Source organism: Eubalaena glacialis, chromosome 6, assembly GCF_028564815.1.
Source record: "Eubalaena glacialis isolate mEubGla1 chromosome 6, mEubGla1.1.hap2.+ XY, whole genome shotgun sequence".
NCBI lineage: Eukaryota > Metazoa > Chordata > Mammalia > Artiodactyla > Balaenidae > Eubalaena > Eubalaena glacialis.
In genome coordinates, this window is record NC_083721.1 from 5310749 (window position 1) to 5334139 (window position 23391).

The 23391-nt window shown below is 39.3% G+C and overlaps 1 protein-coding gene across 1 annotated transcript in view; it reads left to right on the top strand.

Moving 5' to 3' along the window:
- The window catches only part of DSCAM (DS cell adhesion molecule), a 741375-nt gene that overhangs the window by 491134 nt on the left and 226850 nt on the right, over positions 1-23391 (top strand). The window contains exon 13 of the mRNA XM_061192687.1: positions 22810-22983. Coding sequence (XP_061048670.1) covers positions 22810-22983 — 174 coding nt within the window. The remainder of the gene's footprint in view (positions 1-22809; positions 22984-23391) is intronic.

Consider the following 23391-nt stretch of genomic DNA (forward strand, 5'->3'; position numbering starts at 1 on the left):
CACTGGATCTCTCTGTCTTGGTCATCTGCTTGGCCCTTGGTCATCTAATCCTGTCTCACCTCCCTGCCTGCCTGTCTGTCTGATCACCACCCAGAGCTCTAACCACGCCTGTCCCGCTTTCTGTGTGGGTTAGGATGCCCCCAAGCCTCCATCCCCATGCATCCAACCTCTTCTGTCCACTGGTTTACTGGACCTGCAGTCGTCCACTCGGGTCTTTCCAGCAACACCTGCTCCAAACTCCTGCACCAGGCTTGTCGAGGCTATCAAGTCTCACTTATCATCCGGTGTTCCTTGTCCCCATGCAAATACGTGACAGGCTATGAATCTAGAATGAATGCAGAGAAAGAGCTCAAAGAATCTAAAAAGGAGAAAGTGACACCTCCCTGTGACATAAGTGGTGAAAATAAACCCAACCTCAAGGTCAAATGTGGTTCCCTCAGGTACAACGAAAGCAGCTCTGCTTGTCTGTTCGCAGGTAGGAGCAATGGGTCTCACTGAGCAATAATGAGTTCTTGGAAAAGGATGGTGAGCGGAACGGAGAGGATGAACGTTCATCACGTTGGTGTATTTTCTGTTGATGGTGGAATAAAGCTCACGAGGAATGGAAAACTTCGGCCTTTCCCTGTGCTAAAATAAGCGGGGTCTCCGTGGCTCCGGGAGCTGCATCAGGACCATCGTAGATGCCCCACCCCCGCCCAAGGAAACTGCAGTTACCCCGAGCCTTGGTAGAGTCACCAGGACAATGGCCCCGGGGGTCCATCTTGCCCTCTCTTCTTTTTCTCCACTCCTCTGTCTTCCCTCTTTCTCATTGTCTTTCCCCAGGAACTTTCTAACCATCCTCTTGTGGATAGGGGCAGCCACACTGAGGACAAATGTTTGGGCATCTCTTGCTCCAAGGAGGTGGTGACTGAAAACCTTGTATGGTCGACACAGCTGCAGGGGCGGCTCGCAGCCCATGGTCCCAATGCAAAGCCGTGGTGGCCTCAGCAAAGTCCAGCCCCTCAAACTGCCTCCGGTATCGCATGTCCCATCAACAAGTGCTGAATCGTGTCAGTTCATGGTTCCATTTTCTGATAAGTGAGTAAGGGACCAGTGTTCCATCTTGATGATAAAAAAGGGTGCTTGCAGATTAGGTACAGAGTAAAAGTCATGAAATTAGCATGATAAACTAGCGGACCACCAAATTCTAACAACCCCTCGGCAGGCACCAGTCTAGACCACCTAAGTTCAGTTGTTTTCATTGGATAGAATTATTCAGGATAGACATAAAGAGATTAAAAGAAGAAAGTGAATTGCACAGTGAACATAATTATATGCAAATTTACAAAAGAAGTAACCTTGATGCTGTCCCAGTTATGGTGCGGTGTTTTATCAAGAAGGAATTTAATACAGGGAATTAGATGCATGCATATTTTTAGAAGGATGGGAGGAATTCAACTGCCTTTTAAGAACTTGACAAATGTGGGAGCCAGGAGAGGCTACTTCCATCTGTGGTTCCAGCTGCTCTAGAACAAAATTTGTTCTCCCGGACTTGGATGTTCGGCATCTGCCCATGCATCGACTTACTGCTTCTAAAAGAGAACGATGATTTCTCCTTCCTTGCACTTTCCAAATCGCATTCAAGTGCCTCTCCCCGGTGAAATATAAACCAGAACAGTGACAAATCAGCCGGGGAGATGTTCTTCTCAGGCTTCCCATCCCTGAAATTTAGGGAAGAGTTTAGAAGTGCAGCAGTAGTGCTAAGATAAACAGACAATATCTGATGCAAACACAGAGACAAAACATGATGTGCACGTTGTGTGCCATGTGGAAGCGTCTTTCTTTGGGCTTGGGAAGAGCCCTCCAGCCTGGAACTGGACCCGTGTCTCAGGACTGTGCCTTTGTCCTCTTTGGGATTCTTCTCTGGAACAGGACCCAGAACCCAGCCCTCTGTCACTGATCAAGGGTTCCCTTCCCAGCAGCCACACCTGAAATGGGTGCACCTGCTGTTTCTCTGGGTACTTGCTCTCTCCTCATCCTATCCCCACCCATCTTTGTAGCTACTCACTCCCTTCACCCCACCAACTGTTCTCAGAGGAGGAGGGCCCTCTCCCTGAGCAAGGAAAACAAACTCATTCCTCAGGAAAACACCGCCCTCTCCATAAGGACGAAAGGGACTGTGTTTTGACTCCTTGGTGAGGAGAAGGAACAGCTTATCATTTGGGTGCAGCCCAGGGAGCAGAAAGTGATCTCCTTCTTCCTGTTCTCTTCCCCTCCAAAACAATCTTCTTCCACCTGCCAGGTGACTCTCTGCATGTGCTCGCTGACCAACTTCTTCTGGTCCCAGCAGGTGGGCATTGACACCCACTTGCGTTCATGCAGTCTTGTTCCTTTTCGTGTGAACAATCTATATAGTGTGTAAATGAATTCTTCTTCCCATTTCATATATGATGACGTTAAGGATGCAGACAGAATAAGCTACTTGCTCAAGGGCAGAGCTCCTAAGTTTAAGAGATAACATAGGAGCCCAATTCTTCTGACTCTTAGTCAAGTGCTCTCACTTCAGATCAGCAAAGATGTCAGAGGGAAGAAAAGATGAAACAATGACCATATTTGTTGCTGCCTTCAAAGTGGGCTCACTTGGTGTTACTCAGCTATTCTTTTTCCACTATTCCTACTCCCTCAGTTCTTGAGAGTCCTACTAGGTGTATCTTTTCAATAAATAATAAAGGTCACACAATATGAACATACCCAGTCGTTCTGTGGGTGCCTTATGTAATGTGTGAACATTTGCTTTTCATGTAACAGAACATTGAAATTGTCGCCACTTGACCCCAGCTATCCACAGAAAACTGACATCTTTTTAATTAATGGCTTCTGGTTGCTCTAAGTGTATCTTCTAGTTAATTACCCAAAGTACTTACCTTATGCTAACAAGATTGCAGAATTTTGAAATATTGTATGCACTGTGTTAAATTTTGTTCTTTACAATAACAATGAATCTGAAGTAGATGACCTATCAAACCATGGCCAAGTCCACTTCCCTCAAATTAAACAGTACTCATCGTTGGGACTGTTGTCCTATTGGTGGATAAATTACTCTGTTTAGCAAGCTTGATCACATTTATAAATGGTATATCCCTTCAAGCTAGGTTCATTTTCTGATGGAAAAAAAAAAAGATTTAATGGTTTTCAACTGCACTTATACTTTATCTCTGTCTCCATTAGGACATTTTAGTAATGAAGAGGCTTCTCTCGGTCGAGATAGGAGTTAATAGATAATCCTTTTCAGCTGTTTAATTGAGAAAGCTTAGCAATGTAGCTAAATTGTATATTGTAATTCTTTACTGTAAATGTGTCAAATATTGTAAGTATTTTTCTGGTGAAAATTCTTTGAGGAAAAGAAAACATTTGTGTTTTTGACTTGAACGATCCTATAACTTTCTCACATTCTATCAGCATTTTATTAGATTTTCAGGGATTTGTAACCCATTTTTACAGAATTTGTAAATCCCATAGCATTTTCAGATTTCCTGGTTTGCTGCCTTATGGAGACATTTCTTAAATCCTATGTTTGGCTGAATTTCCAGGTTGTGTGTAGTAGTCTAGATCTGGCTCCCAGCTTGCAGTTAACTTTGAGAAATGTATCAATAGCCTTTACAGGTTTTACAAACTGTCAAACAAATTTAAGCACTTAAGTAAAAATCAAAGGCTTTTTCTTTGATTTTTAAGTTCCAATAGTATTTTTTATCCTTACCCCAAAGAAACTATTATCCTTAAGAAGGAATTTTATAATTTATGAAACCAGATCCTTAAAAGATACAATAAACTTTTATAGGAGAAAAGAAAGTATGATCATCTCAATAGATGATGAAAAGGTAGCTGATAATATTCAATGTACAATCCTGATTAAAACAACACAAACAAAAATAAAGTTTTGTAAAATAGGAATATAGAATCACTTTTAGGAACCAAAGTGCTTTGGCAAATAAAGAGGAAAAAGACAAAGTTCAGTAGATGCATGGGCAAAATATATAGGTAGAGTGTTCACCGAAGAACAAGTACAAATTACTGATACATTTATAAAAAGATGCTCAGACTTATCTATAAGCAAAAGCAACCAAAAAATGTACAAGTTAGTAAAACCATGTAAATTAAAATAATGAGATATATACTATATTGATGAAGATCAAAAAGATTAATAGTGCACATGTGTGAGGAAAAAATTAACCCCAGCCCCAGGAAATAAGATTACTCCGTCTTTTACTAAGCAACTTAGCAATATATTTTAACACTTAGATGTGCAGAATTCCACTCCAAGTATTTATCCAATGGAGTTCCTACCACTGTATCTTTCTTTCTATTGATGGATTGATTGACAAGCAGAGGTTCATTGCAACATTGTCCTTAGTCTTGTGGAGTAGGAAAGAAATAGTCGACTAATCATAAAATGATTAAATAATTAGAAGCAGAAAGTAGAAAAAAACAGCAATAATGTGTGCTTACTGTATGTCCTACCATAGTTTAAGAATTTAAATGCCTATACCGCCCTATGAAGGAGGATCTATTATTATCTCCATTTTGCAGGTGAGGAAACTGAGGAACTAAAAGGATTCCTGATTACCTAGTTTTTCACAGTGTATTGGGGATCTGTTGCTGTGTAACAAATTACCCCAAAGCTTAGTGGCTTAACAATAATAAAGCACATTTATGATCTCTGTGGGGCAGGAATCTGGGTATGGCTTAACTGAGTCCTCCATATCAAGGTCTCTCCCAGCACTGCAGTCAGGCTGTTGGCCAGGGATTCAGTCATATCAAGGTTCATCCCACTCAGGTGGTTGCTGGCAGGATTCAGCTTCTAACAGACTGTTGGTTGGGGGAGACCCTCATGGAAGGCTCTCCGTAGGAAGGCTCACAATATGGCCACTCACATTTACCCACAGTGAGGGTTCTGACCTCAAAGAGAGATTGACAAAGAGGCCACCATCTTTTGTAACCATAGCTACTTGCCCTGGATCCACCACAGAGTAGGTGCTGAGTAATTGGACAATAAACACCATTTTGTATAGACAAAGCACAATGTTATATGTGCGTATAAAAAATTAGGAAGGCTGTAGTCCCTTCTTTTTCTCCTCAAGATAATGGGATCTTGAGCAGAAAAAGAAGGCAGTTACTTTTTTACTGTTTAAATTTTTTTTTTTAAAACATCTTTATTGGAGTATAATTGCTTTACAATTGTGTGTCAGTTTCTGCTTTATAACAAAGTGAATCAGTCATACATATACATATGTTCCCACATCTCCTCCCCCTTGCATCCCCCTCCCTCCCACTCTCCCCATCCCACCCCTCTAGATGGTCACAAAGCACCGAGCTGATCTCCCTGTGCTATGCGGCTGCTTCCTACTAGCTATCTATTTTATATTTGGTAGTGTATATATGTCCATGACACTCTCTCACCCTGTCACATCTCACCCCTCCCCCTCCCCATATCCTCAAGTCCATTCTCTAGTAGGTTTATGTCTTTATTCCCGTCTTGCCACTAGGTTCTTCATGACCTTTTTTTTTTTTTTCTTTAGATTCCATATATATGTGTTAGCATACGGTATTTGTTTTTCTCTTTCTGACTTACTTCACTCTGTATGGCAGACTCTAGGTCCATCCACCTCATTACAAATAACTCAATTTCGTTTCTTCTTATGGCTGAATAATGTTCCATTGTATATATGTGCTACATCTTCTTTATCCATTGATCTGTTGATGGACACTTAGGTTGCTTCTATGTCCTGGCTATTGTAAATAGAGCTGCAATGAACATTTTGGTACATGACTCTTTTTGAATTATGGTTTTCTCAGGGTATATGCCCAGTAGTGGGATTGCTGGGTCGTATGGTAGTTCTATTTTTAGTTTTTTAAGGAACCTCCATACGGTTCTCCGTAGTGGCTATATCAATTTACATTCCCACCAACAGTGCAAGAGTGTTCCCTTTCCTCCACACCCTCTCCAGCATTTATTGTTTCTAGATTTTTTGATGATGGCCATTCTGACCGGTGTGAGATGATACCTCATTGTAGTTTTCATTTGCATTTCTCTAATGATTAATGATGTTGAGCATACTTTCATGTGTCTGTTGGCAATCTGTATATCTTCTTTGGAGAAATGTCTATTTAGGTCTTCTACCCATTTTTGGATTGGGTTGTTCGTTTTTTTGTTACTGAGCTGCATGAGCTGCTTGTAAATCTTGGAGATTAATCCTTTGTCAGTTGCTTCATTTGCAAATATTTTCTCCCATTCTGAGGGTTGTCTTTTGGTCTTGTTTATGGTTTCCTTTGCTGTGCAAAAGCTTTTCAGTTTCATTAGGTCCCATTTGTTTATTTGTGTTTTTATTTCCATTTCTCTAGGAGCTGGGTCAAAAAGGATCTTGCTGTGATTTATGTCATAGAATGTTCTGCCTATGTTTTCCTCTAAGAGTTTGATAGTGTCTGGCCTTACACTTAGGTCTTTAATCCATTTTGAGTTTATTTTTGTGTATGGTGTCAGGGAGTGTTCTAATTTCATACTTTTACATGTACCTGTCCAATTTTCCCAGCACCACTTATTGAAGAGGCTGTCTTTTCTCCACTGTATATGCTTGCCTCCTTTATCAAAGATAAGGTGACCATATGTGCGTGGGTTTATCTCTGGACTTTCTACCCTGTTCCATTGATCTATATTTCTGTTTTTGTGCCAGTACCAAACTGTCTTGATTACTGTAGCTTTGTAATATAGTCTGAAGTCAGGGAGCCTGATTCCTCCAGCTCCATTTTTCGTTCTCAAGATTGCTTTGGCTATTTGGGGTCTTTTGTGTTTCCATACAAATAGTGAAATTTTTAGTTCTAGTTCTGTGAAAAATGCCAGTGGTAGTTTGATAGGGATTGCATTGAATCTGTAGATTGCTTTGAGTAGTAGAGTCATTTTCACAATGTTGATTCTTCCAATCCAAGAACATGGTATATCTCTCCATCTATTTGTATCATCTTTAATTTCTTTCATCAGTGTCCTATAATTTTCTGCATACAGGTCTTTTGTCTCCTTAGGTAGGTTTATTCCTAGATATTTTATTCTTTTTGTTGCAATGGTAAACGGGAGTGTTTTCTTAATTTCACTTTCAGATTTTTCATCATTAGTATATAGGAATGCAAGAGATTTCTGAACATTAATTTTGTATCCTGCTACTTAACCAAATTCATTGATTAGCTCTAGTAGTTTTCTGGTAGCATCTTTAGGATTCTCTATGTATAGTATCATGTCATCTGCAAACAGTGACAGCTTTACTTCTTCTTTTCCGATTTGGATTCCTTTTATTTCTTTTTCTTCTCTGATTGCTGTGGCTAACACTTCCAAAACTATGTTGAATAATAGTGGTGAGAGTGGGCAACCTTGTCTTGTTCCTGATCTTAGTGGAAATGGTTTCAGTTTTTCACCATTGAGGACAATATTGGCTGTGGGTTTGTCATATATGGCCTTTATTATGTTGAGGAAAGTTCCCTCTATGCCTACTTTCTGCAGGGCTTTTATCATAAATGGGTGTTGAATTTTGTCGAAAGCTTTCTCTGCATCTATTGAGATGATCATATGGTTTTTCTCCTTCAATTTGTTAATATGATGTATCACGTTGATTGATTTGCGTATATTGAAGAATCCTTGCATTCCTGGAATAAACCCCACTTGATCATGGTGTATAATCCTTTAAATGTGCTGTTGGATTCTGTTTGCTAGTATTTTGTTGAGGATTTTTGCATCTATGTTCATCAGTGATATTGGCCTGTAGTTTTCTTTCTTTGTGACATCTTTGTCTGGTTTTGGTATCAGGGTGATGGTGGCCTCGTAGAATGAGTTTGGGAGTGTTCCTCCCTCTGCAATATTTTGGAAGAGTTTGAGAAGGATAGGTGTTAGCTCTTCTCTAAATGTTTGATAGAATTCGCCTGTGAATCCATCTGGTCCTGGGCTTTTGTATGTTGGAAGATTTTTAATCACAGTTTCAATTTCAGTGCTTGTGATTGGTCTGTTCATATTTTCTATTTCTTCCTGGTTCAGTCTTGGCAGGTTGTGCATTTCTAAGAATCTGTCCATTTCTTCCAGGTTGTCCATTTTATTGGCATAGAGTTGCTTGTAGTAATCTCTCATGATCGTTTGTATTTCTGCAGTGTCAGTGGTTACTTCTCCTTTTTCATTTCTAATTCTATTAATTTGAGTCTTCTCCCTTTTTCTCTTGATGAGTCTGGCTAATGGTTTATGAATTTTGTTTATCTTCTCAAAGAACCAGCTTTTAGTTTCATTGATTTTTGCTATTGTTTCCTTCATTTCTTTTTCATTTATTTCTGATCTGATCTTTATGATTTCTTTCCTTCTGCTAGCTTTGGGGTTTTTTGTTCTTCTTTCTCTAATTGCTTTAGGTGCAAGGTTAGGTTGTTTATTCGAGATGTTTCCTGTTTCTTGAGGTAGACTTGTATTGCTATAAACTTCCCTCTTAGAACTGCTTTTGCTGCATCCCATAGGTTTTGCGTCATCGTGTCTCCTTTGTCATTTGTTTCTAGGTATTTTTTGATTTCTCCTTTGATTTCTTCAGTGATCACTTTGTTATTAAGTAGTGTATTGTGTAGCCTCCATGTGTTTGTACTTTTTACAGATCTTTTCCTGTAATTGATATCTAGTCTCATAGCGTTGTGGTCAGAAAAGATACTTGATACGATTTCAATTTTCTTAAATTTACCAAGGCTTGATTTGTGACCCAAGATATGATCTATCCTGGAGAATGTTCCATGAGCACTTGAGAAAAATGTGTATTCTGTTGTTTTTGGGTGGAATGTCCTATAAATATCAATTAAGTCCATCTTGTTTAATGTATCTTTAAAGCTTGTGTTTCCTTATTTATTTTCATTTTGGATGATCTGTCCATTGGTGAAAGTGGGGTGTTAAAGTCCCCTACTATGATTGTGTTACTGTCGATTTCCCCTTTTATGGCTGTTAGTATTTGCCTTATGTATTGAGGTGCTCCTATGTTGGGTGCATAAATATTTACAATTGTTATACCTTCCTCTTGGATCGATCCCTTGATCATTATATAGTGTCCTTCTTTGTCTCTTGTAATAGTCTTTATTTTAAAGTCTATTTTGTCTGATACGAGAATTGCTACTCTAGCTTTCTTTTGATTTCCATTTGCATGGAATATCTTTTTCCATCCCCTCACTTTCAGTCTGTATGTGTCTCTAGGTCTGAAGTGGGTCTCTTGTAGACAGCATATATATGGGTCTTGTTTTTGTATCCATTCAGCCAGTCTGTGTCTTTTGGTGGGAGCATTTAATCCATTTACATTTAAGGTAATTATCGATATGTATGTTCCTATTCCCATTTTCTTAAATGTTTTGGGTTTGTTATTGTAGGTGTTTTCCTTCTCTTGTGTTTCTTGCCTAGAGAAGTTCCTTTAGCATTTGTTGTAAAGCTGGTTTGGTGGTGCTGAACTCTCTCAGCTTTTGCTTGTCTGTAAAGGTTTTAATTTCTCCATCAAATCTGAATGAGATCCTTGCTGGGTAGAGTAACCTTGGTTGTAGGTTTTTCTCCTTCATCACTTTAAGTATATCCTGCCACTCCCTTCTGGCTTGCAGAGTTTCTGCTGAAAGATCAGCTGTTAACCTTATGGGGATTCCCTTGTGTGTTATTTGTTGTTTTTCCCTTGCTGCTTTTAATATGTTTTCTTTATATTTAATTTTTGACAGTTTGATTAAGATGTGTCTTGGCGTGTTTCTCCTTGGATTTATCCTGTATGGGACTCTCTGTGCTTCCAGGACTTGATTAACTATTTCCTTTCCCATATTAGGGAAGTTTTCAACTATAATCTCTTCAAATATTTTCTCAGTCCCTTTCTTTTTCTCTTCTTCTTCTGGGACCCCTATAATTTGAATGTTGGTGTGTTTAATGTTGTCCCAGAGGTCTCTGAGACTGTCCTCAGTTCTTTTCATTCTTTTTTCTTTATTCTGCTCTGCAGTAGTTATTTCCACCATTTTATCTTCCAGGTCACTTATCCGTTCTTCTGCCTCAGTTATTCTGCTATTGATCCCACCTAGAGTATTTTTAATTTCATTTATTGTGTTTTTCATCATTGCTTGGTTCCTCTTTAGTTCTTCTACGTCCTTGTTAAATGTTTCTTGCATTTTGTCTATTCTATTTCCAAGATTTTGGATCATCCTTACTATCACTATTCTGAATTCTTTTTCAGGTAGACTACCTATTTCCTCTTCATTTGTTAGGTCTGGTGTGTTTTGACCCTGCTCCTTCATCTGCTGTGTGTTTTTCTGTCATCTCATTTTGCTTATCTTACTGTGTTTGGGGTCTCCTTTTCACAGGCTGCAGGTTCGTAGTTCCCGTTGTTTTTGGTATCTGTCCCCAGTGGCTAAGATTGGTTCAGTGGGTTGTGTAGGCTTCCTGGTGGAGGGGACTATTGCCTGTGTTCTGGTGGATGAGGTTGGATCTTTTCTTTCTGGTGGGCACGTCCACGTCTGGTGGTGTGTTTTGGGGTGTCTGTGGCCTTATTATGATTTTAGGCAGCCTCTCTGCTAATGGATGGGGCTGTGTTCCTGTCTTGCTAGTTGTTTGGCATAGGGTGTCCAGCACTGGAGCTTGCTGGTCGTTGAGTGAAGCTGGGTCTTGATGTTGAGATGGAGATCTCTGAGAGACTTTCGCCGTTTGGTATTGCATGTAGCTGGGAGGTCTCCTGTGGACCAGTGTCCTGAAGTTGGCTCTCCCACCTCAGAGGCACAGCCCTGATGCCTGGCTGGAGCACTAAGAGCCTTTCATCCACATGGCTCAGAATAAAAGGGAGAAAAAATAGAAAGAAAGAAAGAGGATAAAATAAAATAAAATAAAGCTATTATAATAAAAAAAATTTTTTTTTAATTTTTTAAAAATAGAAAATAAGGAAAAAATTATTAAGAAAACGTTTATTAGGGGGAAAAAAGTTTTTAAGTAAAAAAAGAAAAAAAAACGGACGGACCTAACCCTAGGACTAATGGTGAGAGCAAAGCTATACAGACAAAATCTCACCCAGAAGCATACACATATACACTCACAAAAAAAGGAAAAGGGGAAAAATTAATATATCCTGCTCCCAAAGTCCACCTCCTGAATTTGGGATGATTCGTTGTCTATTCAGGTATTCAACAGATGCAGGCACATCAAGTTGTTTGTGAAGCTTTAATCCGCTGCTTCTGAGGCTGCTGGGAGAGATTTCCCTTTCTCTTCTGTGTTCGCACAGCTCCCAGGGTTCAGATTTGGGTTTGGCCCCGCCTCTGCGTGTAGGTCGCCTGAGGGCGTCTGTTCCCCGCCCAGACAGAACGGGGTTAAAGGAGCAGCTGATTCGGGGGCTCTGGCTCACTCAGGCCGGGGGAGGGAGGGGTACGGATGCGGGGCGAGCCTGCGCGGCAGAGGCCGGCGTGACGTTGCAGCAGCCCGAGGTGCGCCGTGCGTTCTCCTGGGGAAGTTGTCCCTGGATCACGGGATGCTGGCGGTGGGGGGCTGCACAGGCTCCCGGGAGGGGCGGTGTGGATGGTGACCTGTGCTCGCACACAGGCTTCTTGGTGGCGGCAGCAGCAGCCTTAACGTCTCATGCCGGTCTCTGGGGTCCGCGCTGATAGCCGCGGCTCACGCCCGTCTCTGGAGCTCGTTTAGGCGGCGCTCTGAATCCCCTCTCCTCGCGCGCCGCGAAACACAGAGGCAAGAAAAAGTCTCTTGCCTCTTCGGCAGCTGCAGACCTTTTCCCGGACTCCCTCCCGGCTAGCTGTGGTGCGCTAACCCCTTCAGGCTGTGTTCACGCCGCCAACCCCCGTCCTCTCCCTGCGATCCGACCGAAGCCCGAGCCGCAGCTCCCAGCCCCCGCCCGCCCCGGCGGGTGAGCAGACACGCCTCTCGGGCTGGTGAGTGCTGCTCGGCACCGATCCTCCGTGCGGGAATCTCTCTGCTTTGCCCTCCGCACCCCTGTGGCTGCGCTCTCCTCCGCGGCTCCGAAGCTTCCCCCTCCGCCACCCGCAGTCTCCACCCGCGAAGGGGCTCCTAGTGTGTGGAAACCTTTCCTCCTTCACGGCTCCCTCCCACTGGTGCAGGTCCCGTCCCTATTCTTTTGTCTCTGTTATTTCTTTTTTCTTTTGCCCTACCCAGGTACGTGGGGATTTTCTTGCCTTTTGGGAGGTCTGACGTCTTCTGCCAGTGTTCAGTGGGTGTTCTGTAGGAGCAGTTCCACGTGCAGATGTATTTCTACTGTATCTGTGGGAAGGAAGGTGATCTCCGCGTCTTACTCTTCCGCCATCTTGCCCAGACCCCCTGTTTAAATTTTTGACCAAAAATTCACAGATTCCTAATCTGAAATTCTCATGTTTTAAACCCCAGCAGATGAACTTGGAGATAGCTTTCATCAGTTATTTTCCAAAATCAACCATTCATTTAGTGATATGTTCATTATCCATCAAACATTTCTTTAATTCTTCTGTAAACTTTCATATGGATTAAGTTTTAAATGATCTATATTATACATGCTTCTGTTGTAATTTTGCATTTTATACATTTTGATAATTTTTGACTATTCCCAAGGAGTGAACAGGTATAAGGATAAGAATGATTTTGTTCATTTCATCTCATTTATAAAATAGTCAGTAGCTGATACTGAGGAAATCAACATATTGAAGTTATTAAAAACTACTATTATGTTTTAAAAACTTTTTCATCCCTGATTTTGAATTCTTTATGAATAAGATGAATTAAAACCATTTTTCTACCTAGAAAGATGTTACAATATTTCACACATCAGATATGAGATAAAGAACTAATCCAAGTGTGTGAGTATTATTAGTATATGCACCCCCTTCCAACTTTACAATTATCTTACATCTATATACTTTTTACATACCTTAAATCAGATGTCAGCCAACTATAGACCACAAGTCAAATTCTTCTCAAAACCTGCCCTTGTAAATAAATGTTATTAGAACGTAATTGTGCTGATTTATGTACTTTCTATAGCTGCTTTCATGCTTCAATGACAGGAAATAAGTAATTCTGACAGACTGTATGGCTTGCAAACCATAAAATTTGGCCTTTTATACAACAAGATTTCCAATAACTGCCTGAAAATATTAAGAATTTTTATCCATGAACATGGTGTAATGCCCCATCTCTACTCATCTAGGTCTTCTTTAATTGTGAGCAACAACTTTTGCAGTTTTCAGTAGACCAGTCTTGCAAATATCTTGTTAAATTTATCTGTAAATATTTCATGTTTTCATGCAATTTATTTTTTTAAATTTCAGTATTGCTTGTTACTAATATATAAAAGAAAAATTAACTTTGAATTTTGTATTTTGATGTACCCTGTGACTTTGCTAAAGTCATTTATAATTCTAGCAACGTTTTTGTAGGCTCTTTCATTATCTATGTAAATAATTATGTCACCTGTGAAGGAAGACAGTTATATTCTTCTTTTCTAATACATATGTATTTTATGTCATTTTCTTTTTGAATTGCTCTTGATAAAATCTTCAGAACAATGTTGAATAAAAGGACAAGACCAATCATACTTGTTTCTTTCTTGATCTTTGGTGGAAAATAATTCGGTTTTTAGAATTAAGTATGATGTTAGCTGTAAGCCTTTTGAAACCTTTTATCAAGTAATTCCATTCTATGACTAGTTCACTATGAGATTTTATCAGGATGTTTAACTCTAAAATACTTTTTCTTTTTTCTTTGTATATATTCAAGTAATCATATTGTGTTTCTTTTTTGGTCTGTTAATATGATGAATTACATTCACTAATTTTTGAATTGAAACCAACCTTGCATTCCTAGAATAAATGTCACTTGGTCATGATATATTATTGTTTTTTGTTTGTTTGTTTTTAAAATTATTTATTTATTTATTTATTTATATTGTTTTTATATATTGATAAACCTCATTTGGTAGGGTTAGGTTAAGGATTTTTTTTTTAACATCTTTATTGGAGTATAATTGCTTTACAATGGTGTGTTAGTTTCTGCTCTATAACAAAGTGAGTCAGCTATATGTATACATATATCCCCATATCCCCTCCCTCTTGCATCTCCCTCCCACCCTCCCTATCCCACCCCTCTAGGTGGTCACAAAGCACATAGCTGATCTCCCTGTGCTATGCGGCTGCTTCCCACTACCTGTCTATTTTACATTTGGTAGTGTATATATGTCCATGCCACTCTCTCACTTCGTCCCAGCTTACCCTTCCCCCTCCCCATGGCCTCAAGTCCATTCTCTACATCTGCATCTTTATTCCTGTCCTGCCCCTAGATTCTTCAGAACCATTTTTTTTTTCTTCTTTAGATTCCATATATATGTGTTAGCATACGGTATTTGTTTTTCTCTTTCTGACTTACTTCACTCTGTATGGCAGACTCTAGGTCCATCCACCTCATTACAAATAACTCAATTTCGTTTCTTTTTATGGCTGAGTAATGTTCCATTGTATATATGTGCTAAATCTTCTTTATCCATTGATCTGTTGATGGACACTTAGGTTGCTTCCATGTCCTGGCTATTGTAAATAGTGCTGCAATGAACATTGTGGTACATGACTCTTTTTGAATTATGGTTTTCTCAGGGTATATGCCCAGTAGTGGGATTGCTGGGTCGTATGGTAGTTCTATTTTTAGTTTTTAAGGAACCTCCATACTGTTCCCCATAGTGACTGTATCAATTTACATTCCCACCAACAGTGCAAGAGGGTTCCCTTTTCTCCACACCCTCTCCAGCATTTACTGTCTGTAGATTTTTTGATGATGGCCATTCTGACTGGTGTGAGGTGATACCTCATTGTAGTTTTGATTTGCCTTTCTCTAATGATTAGTCATGTTGAACATCCTTTCATGTGTTTGTTGGCAATCTGTATATCTTCTTTGGAGAAATGTCTATGTAGATCTTCTGCCTATTTCTGGATTGGGTTGTTTGTTTTTCTGATATTGAGCTGCATGAGCTGCTTGTATATTTTGGAGATTAATCCTTTGTCAGTTGTTTCGTTTGCAAATATTTTCTCCCATTCTGAGGGTTGTCTTTTGGTCTTGTTTATGGCTTCCTTTGCTGTGCAAAAGCTTTTAAGTTTCATTAGGTCCCATTTGTTTATTTGTGTTTTTATTTCCATTTCTCTAGGAGGTGGGTCAAAAAGGGTCTTGCTGTGATTTATGTCATAGAGTGTTCTGCCTATGTTTTCCTCTAAGAGTTTTATAGTGTCTGGCCTTACTTTTAGGTCATTAACCCATTTTGAGTTTATTTTTGTGTATGGTGTTAGGGAGTGTTCTAATTTCATTCTTTTATATGTAGCTGTCCAGTTTTCCCAGCACAACTTATTGAAGAGGCTGTCTTTTCTCCATTGTATATTCTGGCCTCCTTTATCAAAGATGAGGTGACCATATGTGTATGGGTTTATCTCTGGGCTTTGTATCCTGTTCCATTGATCTATATTTCTGCTTTTGTGCCAGTACTATACTGTCTTGATTACTGTAGCTTTGTAGTATAGTCTGAAGTCAGGGAGCCTGATTCCTCCAGCTCCATTTTTCGTTCTCAAGATTGCTTTGACTATTCGGGGTCTTTTGTGTTTCCATACAAATAGTGAAATTTTTAGTTCTAGTTCTGTGAAAAATGCCAGTGGTAGTTTGATAGGGATTGCATTGAATCTGTAGATTGCTTTGGGTAGTAGAGTCATTTTCACAATGTTGATTCTTCCAATCCAAGAACATGGTATATCTCTCCATCTGTATCATCTTTAATTTCTTTCATCAGTGTCTTATAGTTTTCTGCATACAGGTCTTTTGTCTCCCTAGGTAGGTTTATTCCTAGATATTTTATTCTTTTTATTACAGTGGTAAATAGGAGTGTTTCCTTAATTTCTCTTTCAGATTTTTCATCATTGGTGTATAGGTATGCAAGAGATTTCTGTGCATTAATTTTGTATCCTGCTACTTTACCAAATTCATTGATTAGCTCTAGTAGTTTTCTGGTAGCATCTTTAGGACTCTATGTATAGTATCATGTCATCTGCAAACAGTGACAGCTTTACTTCTTCTCTTCCTATTTGGATTCCTTTTATTTCTTTTTTGTCTCTTGATTGCTGTGGCTAAAACTTCCAGAACTATATTGACTAATAGTGGGTAGAGTGGGCAAACTTGTCTTGTTCCAGATCTTAGCGGAAATGGTTTCAGTTTTTCACCATTGAGAATGATGTTGGCTGTGGGTTTGTCATATATGGCCTTTATTGTGTTGAGGTAAGTTCCCTCTATGCCTACTTTCTGGAGGGTTTTTATCATAAATCGGTGTTGAATTCTGTCAGAAGCTTTTTCTGCATCTATTGAGATGATCATATGGTTTTTTTCCTTCAATTTGTTAATATGGTTTATCACATTGATTGATTTGCGTATATTGAAGAATCCTTGCATTCCTGGGATAACCCCCACTTGATCATGTTGTTTGATCCTTTTAATGTGCTGTTGGATTGTGTTTGCTAGTATTTTGTTGAAGATTTTTGCATCTATGTTCATCTGTAATATTGGTCTGTAGTTTTCCTTTTTTGTGACATCTTTGTCTGGTTCTTGTATCAGGGTGATGGTGGCCTCATAGAATGTGTTTGGGAGTGTTCCTCCCTCTGTTATACTTTGGATGAGATGGAGGAGGATAGGTGTTAGCTTTTCTCTAAATGTTTGATAGAATTCGCCTGTGAAGCCATCTGGCCCTCGGCTTTTCTTTGTTGGAAGATTTTTAATCACAGTTTCAATTTCAGTGCTTGTGATTGGTCTGTTTATATTTTCTATTTCTTCCTGGTTCAGTTCTGGAAGGTTGTGCTTTTCTAAGAATTTGTCCATATCTTCCAGGTTGTCCATTCTGATGGCGTAGAGTTGCTTGTAGTAATCTCTCGTGATCCTTTGTATTTCTGCAGTGTCAGTTGTTACTTCTCCTTTTTCATTTCTAATTCTATTGATTTGAGTCTTCTCCCTTTTTTTCTTGATGAGTCTGGCTAATGGTTTATGAATTTTGTTTATCTTCTCAAAGAACCAGCTTTTAGTTTTATTGATCTTTGCTATCGTTTCCTTCATTTCTTTTCATTTATTTCTGATCTGATCTTTATGATTTCTTTCCTTCACTAACTTTGGGGTTTTTTTGTCCTTCTTTCTCTAATTGCTTTAGGTGTAAGGTTAGGTTGTTTATTTGAGGTGTTTCTTGTTTCTTGAGGTAGGATTATATTGCTATAAACTTCCCTCTTAGAACTGTTTTTGCTGCATCCCATAGGTTTTGGGTCGTCATGTTTTTATTGTCATTTTTTTCTAGGTATGTTTTGATTTCCTCTTTGATTTCTTCAGTGATCTCTTGGTTATTTAGTAGCATATTGTTTAGCCTCCATGTGTTTGTATTTTTTACAGTTTTTTTCCTGTAATTGATATCTAGTCTCATAGGATTGTGATCGGAAAAGATACTTGATACAATTTCAATTTTCTTAAATTTACCAAGGCTTGATATGTGACCCAAGATATGATCTATCCTGGAGAGTGTTCCATGAGCACTTGAGAAGAAAGTGTGTTCTGTTGTTTTAGGTTGGAATATCCTATAAATATCAATTGAGTCCATCTTAACTAATGTGTCATTTAAAGCTAGTGTTTCCTTATTTATTTTCATTTTGGATGATCTGTCCATTGGTGAAAGTGGGGTGTTAAAATCCCCTACTATTATTGTGTTACTGTCTATTTCCCCTTTTATGGGTGTTAGTATTTGCCTTATGTACTGAGGTGCTCTTAACGTTGGGTGTATAAGTATTTACAGTTGTTATATCTTCTTGGATTGATCCCTTGGTCATTGTGTAGTGTCCTTCTTTGTCTCTTGTAATAGCCTTTATTTTAAAGTCCCTTTTTTCTGATATGAGAATTGCTACACCAGCTTTCTTTTCATTTCCATTTGCATGGAATATCTTTTTCCTTCCCCTCACTTTGTCTGTATGTGTCCTCAGGTCTGAAGTGGGTATCTTGTAGACAGCATATATATGGGTCTTGTTTTTGTATCCATTCAGCCAGTCTATGTCTTTTGGTTTGAGCATTTCATCCATTACATTTAAGGTAATTATCAATATGTATGTTCTTACTACCATTTTCTTAATTGTTTTGGGTTTGTTTTTGTAGGTCTTTTCCTTCTCCTGTGTTTCCTGCCTGGAGAAGTTCCTTTAGCATTTGTTGTAAAGCTGGTTTGGTGATGCTGAATTTTCTTAGCTTTTGCTTGTCTGTAAAGGTTTTAATTTCTCTGTCAAATCTGAATGAGATCCTTGCTGGGTAGAATAATCTTGGTTGTAGGTTTTTCTCCTTCATCACTTTAAGTATATCCTGCCACTCCCTTCTGGCTTGCAGAGTTTCTGCTGAAAGATCAGCTGTTTACCTTATGGGGATTCCCTTGTATTTTATTTGTTGCTTTTTCATTGCTGCTTTTAATATTTTTTCTTTGTATTTAATTTTTGATAGTTTGATTACTATGTGTCTTGGCGTGTTTCTCCTTGGATTTATCCTGTATGGGACTCTCTGTGCTTCCTGGACTTGATTGACTATTTCCTTTCCCAAATTAGGGAAGTTTTCAACTATAATCTCTTCAAATATTTTCTCAGTCCCTTTCTTTTTCTCTTCTTCTTCTGGGACCCCTATAATTCGAATGTTGGTGAATTTAATGTTGTCCCAGATGTCTCTGAGACTGTTCTCCATTCTTTTCATTCTTTTTTCTTTATTCTGCTCTGTGGTAGTTATTTCCACTATTTTATCTTCCAGGTCACTTTTCTTTTCTTCTGCCTCAGTTATTCTGCTATTGATTCCTTCTAGCGAATTTTTAATTTCATTTAATGTGTTGTTCATCATTGTTTGTTTGCTCTTTCATTCTTCTAGGTCCTTGTTAAACGTTTCTTGTATTTTCTGCATTCTATTTCCAAGATTTTGGATCATCTTTACCATCATTACTCTGAATTCTTTTTCAGGTAGACTGCCTATTCCCTCTTCATTTGTTTGGTCTGGTTGGTTTGTTCCTTGCTCCTTCATCTGCTGTGTATTTTGGTTAACTTACTGTGTTTGGGGTCTCCTTTTCCCAGGCTGCAGGTTCGTAGTTCCCATTGTTTTTGGTGTCTGCCCCTAGTGGGTAAGGTTGGTTCAGTGGCTTGTGTAGGCTTCCTGGTGGAGGGGACTGGTGCCTGTGTTCTGGTGGGTGGGGCTGGATCTTTTCTTTCTGGTGGGCAGGGCTGCAGCCAGTGGTGTGTTTTGGGGTGTCTGTGACCTCTTTATGATTTTAGTCAGCCTCTCTGCTAATGGGTGGGGTTGTGTTCCTGTCTTGCTAGTTGTTCGGCATCGGGTGTCCAGCACGGTAGCTTCCTGGTTGTTGAGTGGAGCTGGGTCTTAGCGTTGAGAGGGAGATCTCTGGGAGAGCTCTCACCGATGGATACTACTTGGAGCTGGGAGGTCTCTGGTGGACCAGTGTCCTGACCTTGGGTCTCCCACCTCAGAGGCTGAGGCCTGACACCTGGCTGAGCACCAAGACCCTGTGCCGCTGTGCTCGCCAGGCCTGTCCAAGCGCCCGGCCGGCTCCCTGCTCCCGGCTCCCAGTCCTGGCTCAGCTGGTTAAGGATTTTTATGTCTATGTTGGGATACTGGTTTGTAGTTCTAAGGTCTTTGAGTTTGGTATGAAGATGTTGCTGGCCTCGTAAAATCAGTGGTAAAATGTTTTATTCTCTTATATTTTCTGAAAGACTTCGTGTAAAAATTTTTTTTTCTTTAGGTGTTAGGTAGTATTCACTAATGAAGCTGTCTGGACTTTGATTGTTCTTTGTGGAAAGTTTTTAACTACAAATTAACTTATAGATACAGGACTATTAAGGTTATCTAATTTTTCTTGAGTGATCTTTGAGAGTTTGTGTCTTTCCAGACATTTGTCTATTTAATATAACTTTTTAAATTTATTGACACAAAGTTATTCCTAATATTTTCCTATTATCCTTTTAATTCAAGTAGGGACTGCAGTGATGGCCTTTTTCATTATAGTTACTTGTAACTAATGTCTCTTCTCTTTTCTTGATCAGTCCAGCTAGAGGTTTTTGTATTATATTTTTTTTCAAAGAACTGGCTTTTGGTTTTATTGATTTTCTCTACAATTTTCTGTTTTTTATTTCATTGATTTCAGTTTTCTTCTTTATTATTTCCTTACTTCTCCTTACTTTGAGTTTTATTTGCTCTTCCTGTAATAGCTTCTTAAGAGGGATGCTTAGATCATTGATTTGTGATCTTTTTCCTTTTCCAATACAAACACTTAAAGCTACAAACTTCCATCTAAGTGTTGCTTTTAGCTGAACCTCACACATTTTGATATGTTGTTTTTACATTCTTATTCAACTCAGAATATATTTTTTCTAATTACTCTGGTGATTTCTTCTTTGACTCATGAGTTTTTTTAGAAGCGTATTGTTTAAGTTTCAAATATCTGAGGTTTTCCCAGATATATCTCTGTTATTGATTTCGATTTTAGTTTTTCTGTGGAGCTATAAAATGATTTGTATTACTTTATTTTCTAACATCTATTGAAATTTGTATTATGGCCCAAAATATCGTCTTTCTGGATAACTGTTCCGTGTGCACTCGAAACCAGAATGTATTCTGCTACTGCAAGGTGTGGAATTCTATAAGTGTCAGTCAAGTCAAACTGACTGATAGTGGTATTAAAGTCTTCTATATTTCAAATATTATTTCTTCTGCACCTGTCTTTCTTCTCCTTTTGAGACTATAATTACTCAATGTTAGAATATTTGATATTGTTCTAGAGCTCCAGGACAATCTATTCTGTATTTTTCACTCTTTTGCACTTTTTGTTTTGATTTGGATAATTTCTGTTGACCTAGCTTCAAGTTCACTAATTATTTTCTCTGCTGTGTTCAATCTGCTGATTAGCTTAAGGAATTCTTTCGATCTAATATTGTGTTTGTTGTTTCTAACATTTTATTTATCTATCTGTCTCTTTTGTATAGTTTTAATATTCTTTCTGAACCCCCACCTGTTTATGGGCATTAACCATAGTTGTGGTAAAGTCCCTGTCTGATAGTTCCATACCAAGATTTCAAAACTATTGATCATTTCTTCTCTGGCTCTTTTTTCTTGCTTTTGTGTGTGTGCATCTCATAATATTTTATTGAATTTTGGCCATGATGCATGAAAGAGTAGCAATTGAAGTAGGTTATACTTATTTCCAGTTCTTTACTTCCTACCTGCTTGTATGCCCAGGACCTTGTCCTCTCACCCTGTCCCAAAGATGAAATTGTTTACTTGTACCATGTCTCCTGTAAGGCTTTTAATTCTTTGCAACTAAGTTTACCCAGTTGCCTGTGACTTCCACTTTCTGATTCATTCAAAGAAAAGCATGATTTTGTAGATTAACAGTCTCTTGTTTGTTGTTAGAATGGAAGTGATATTCTTTTGTGTCTTTCTCCATCCTGAGCAGAAATAGAACTGTTTTTTAAATTCAAGTTTCCATATATACTCTCTAACAGTTCTGTTTTGATAGAAACCATCTGTTGTAGGGATTCTGCTTGTCCTTATAATTCATTATGAAAGGTCCCCTCAGATACATGATTAATTTCCTTTGTCTCTTTGGTGGAGCTGAAATAGGTAAGGGAAGGCATAGCCACAGTCTCTGCCACTGTGACCTGAGGGATACCAATAGGTAAATGGTCAGTCTCGGGGGAGACAACAGGAGGAAGTGTATCCCCCTCTCATTTCACTTCCCCAGATGCAAAGTCTGAAGTTTCCTGCATGAACGGGTGACCGCCCACCTATTCAGGTCCCATGTAGGTTCTGGGGACACACAGACCAGCAGCTCTTCTCTAGAACACACACTTGGCCCATGCTTTGAGCTTTCTCCAGGAAGATGGAGAAGCTCTATCAGCCTTTCAAGGCTTGGACCACACCCTCCTAGTCCCAGAAGAGGGGCAAACAACATAGCAGATTCATCCGATTCATCCAACTACCATCTTCCCAGAAATCTCCCGAGGCCTTAATCCTGTTTTATTATTTCTAAATTTATTTTCTAAATTAGTTTTATATGGATCTTTTGTGTGGATCACATCACATCTATGACCATAGCATACCACATCTGGGCCACTATTTCCTTGAATGCAAGCACTCGGAGGAGAGCAGGGTTTTAATTTGTGCTGTCTTAGTGCAATGATCTGACTTATTTGTTTAATAACGTTAAATGATGCTGATAGCACATGGTGTTTCTAGACCGGAATAAACCACACTAAGAAGGGAAGTCTGCAGTATCAGTTTTCTCCTTGTAGTCTCAGAGGTGCTCATCCTGTGAGGTCTTCAAATGCCTTGTCCCTGAAGCACTCCTTGTTTACATACAGATTAAGTCCCTAGGAACACAAAAAATGTATTTAGTTACACAAGAGATGTCTACTTCTGTAGTCATTCTACTGTGATTTCTGTGAATAATTTATCAACTACTCAACGCTCATCAAATTTGATGAATTGTAGAAACTATCTGTAAGTTCTCTTACTCTTTATCTCAGAGTTTGAAATACTGTCATTTTAAATAAACATGTTTCTCCCTAAACAAGAATTTCATCGTCGGAGGAAAGAAAAAATTCTTGGTGTTTCTGGTGCCTGTCCTCTAGGTTGTGTGTTCGGCGTCCATCGCTTCCCTTCATTGGTCTGGTGTCCTTGAGCTCATTGTCTCCCTGTATTTATTCATCTTAGCATCACCGTTCCTCTTTTTTATTCTGTTGCAGGTGCTGGGGTTCCCCAGTTCCAACCGATTGCCCTGAATGGCCGAATTCAGGTCCTCAGCAACGGGTCTCTGTTGATCAAGCACGTGGTAGAAGAAGACAGCGGCTACTACCTGTGCAAGGTCAGCAACGATGTGGGCGCGGACGTCAGCAAGTCCATGTACCTCACGGTGAAAAGTAAGGAAGAAGAGCGCTTCGTTTTACCTAAATAGGGCTTTGGGGGCTTCCATTTTCAGTGGTCTCCATGCATACTGTTTAAAAACAAAACACGACAAAAACAAAATGTGATTTGCTGCAGCTGGGGGTTTCCTGTCCTAAAAATATAGTTAAAGAGGACGGTAGAAGTTCAGCGATTGTCAGAGCCTGTGGGTCCCCTCCTTTCTGCTCCGCTGGCCGTGGGTACAGGCTCTGGGTAAACAGCAGACGAGTGGGTCCCTGCCTTTGGCACCCACATTTCTCTCCTGTTGATTTTATTGTGGAAAAGCCCAGTGCACGCTCTCAGATGTGTTCCTTTCAGAGGTCGATTCATGCTTTTTATTATCTGCAAGCTGGCTTGTCCATAGATTTCCTCTTTAAGATCCTTCT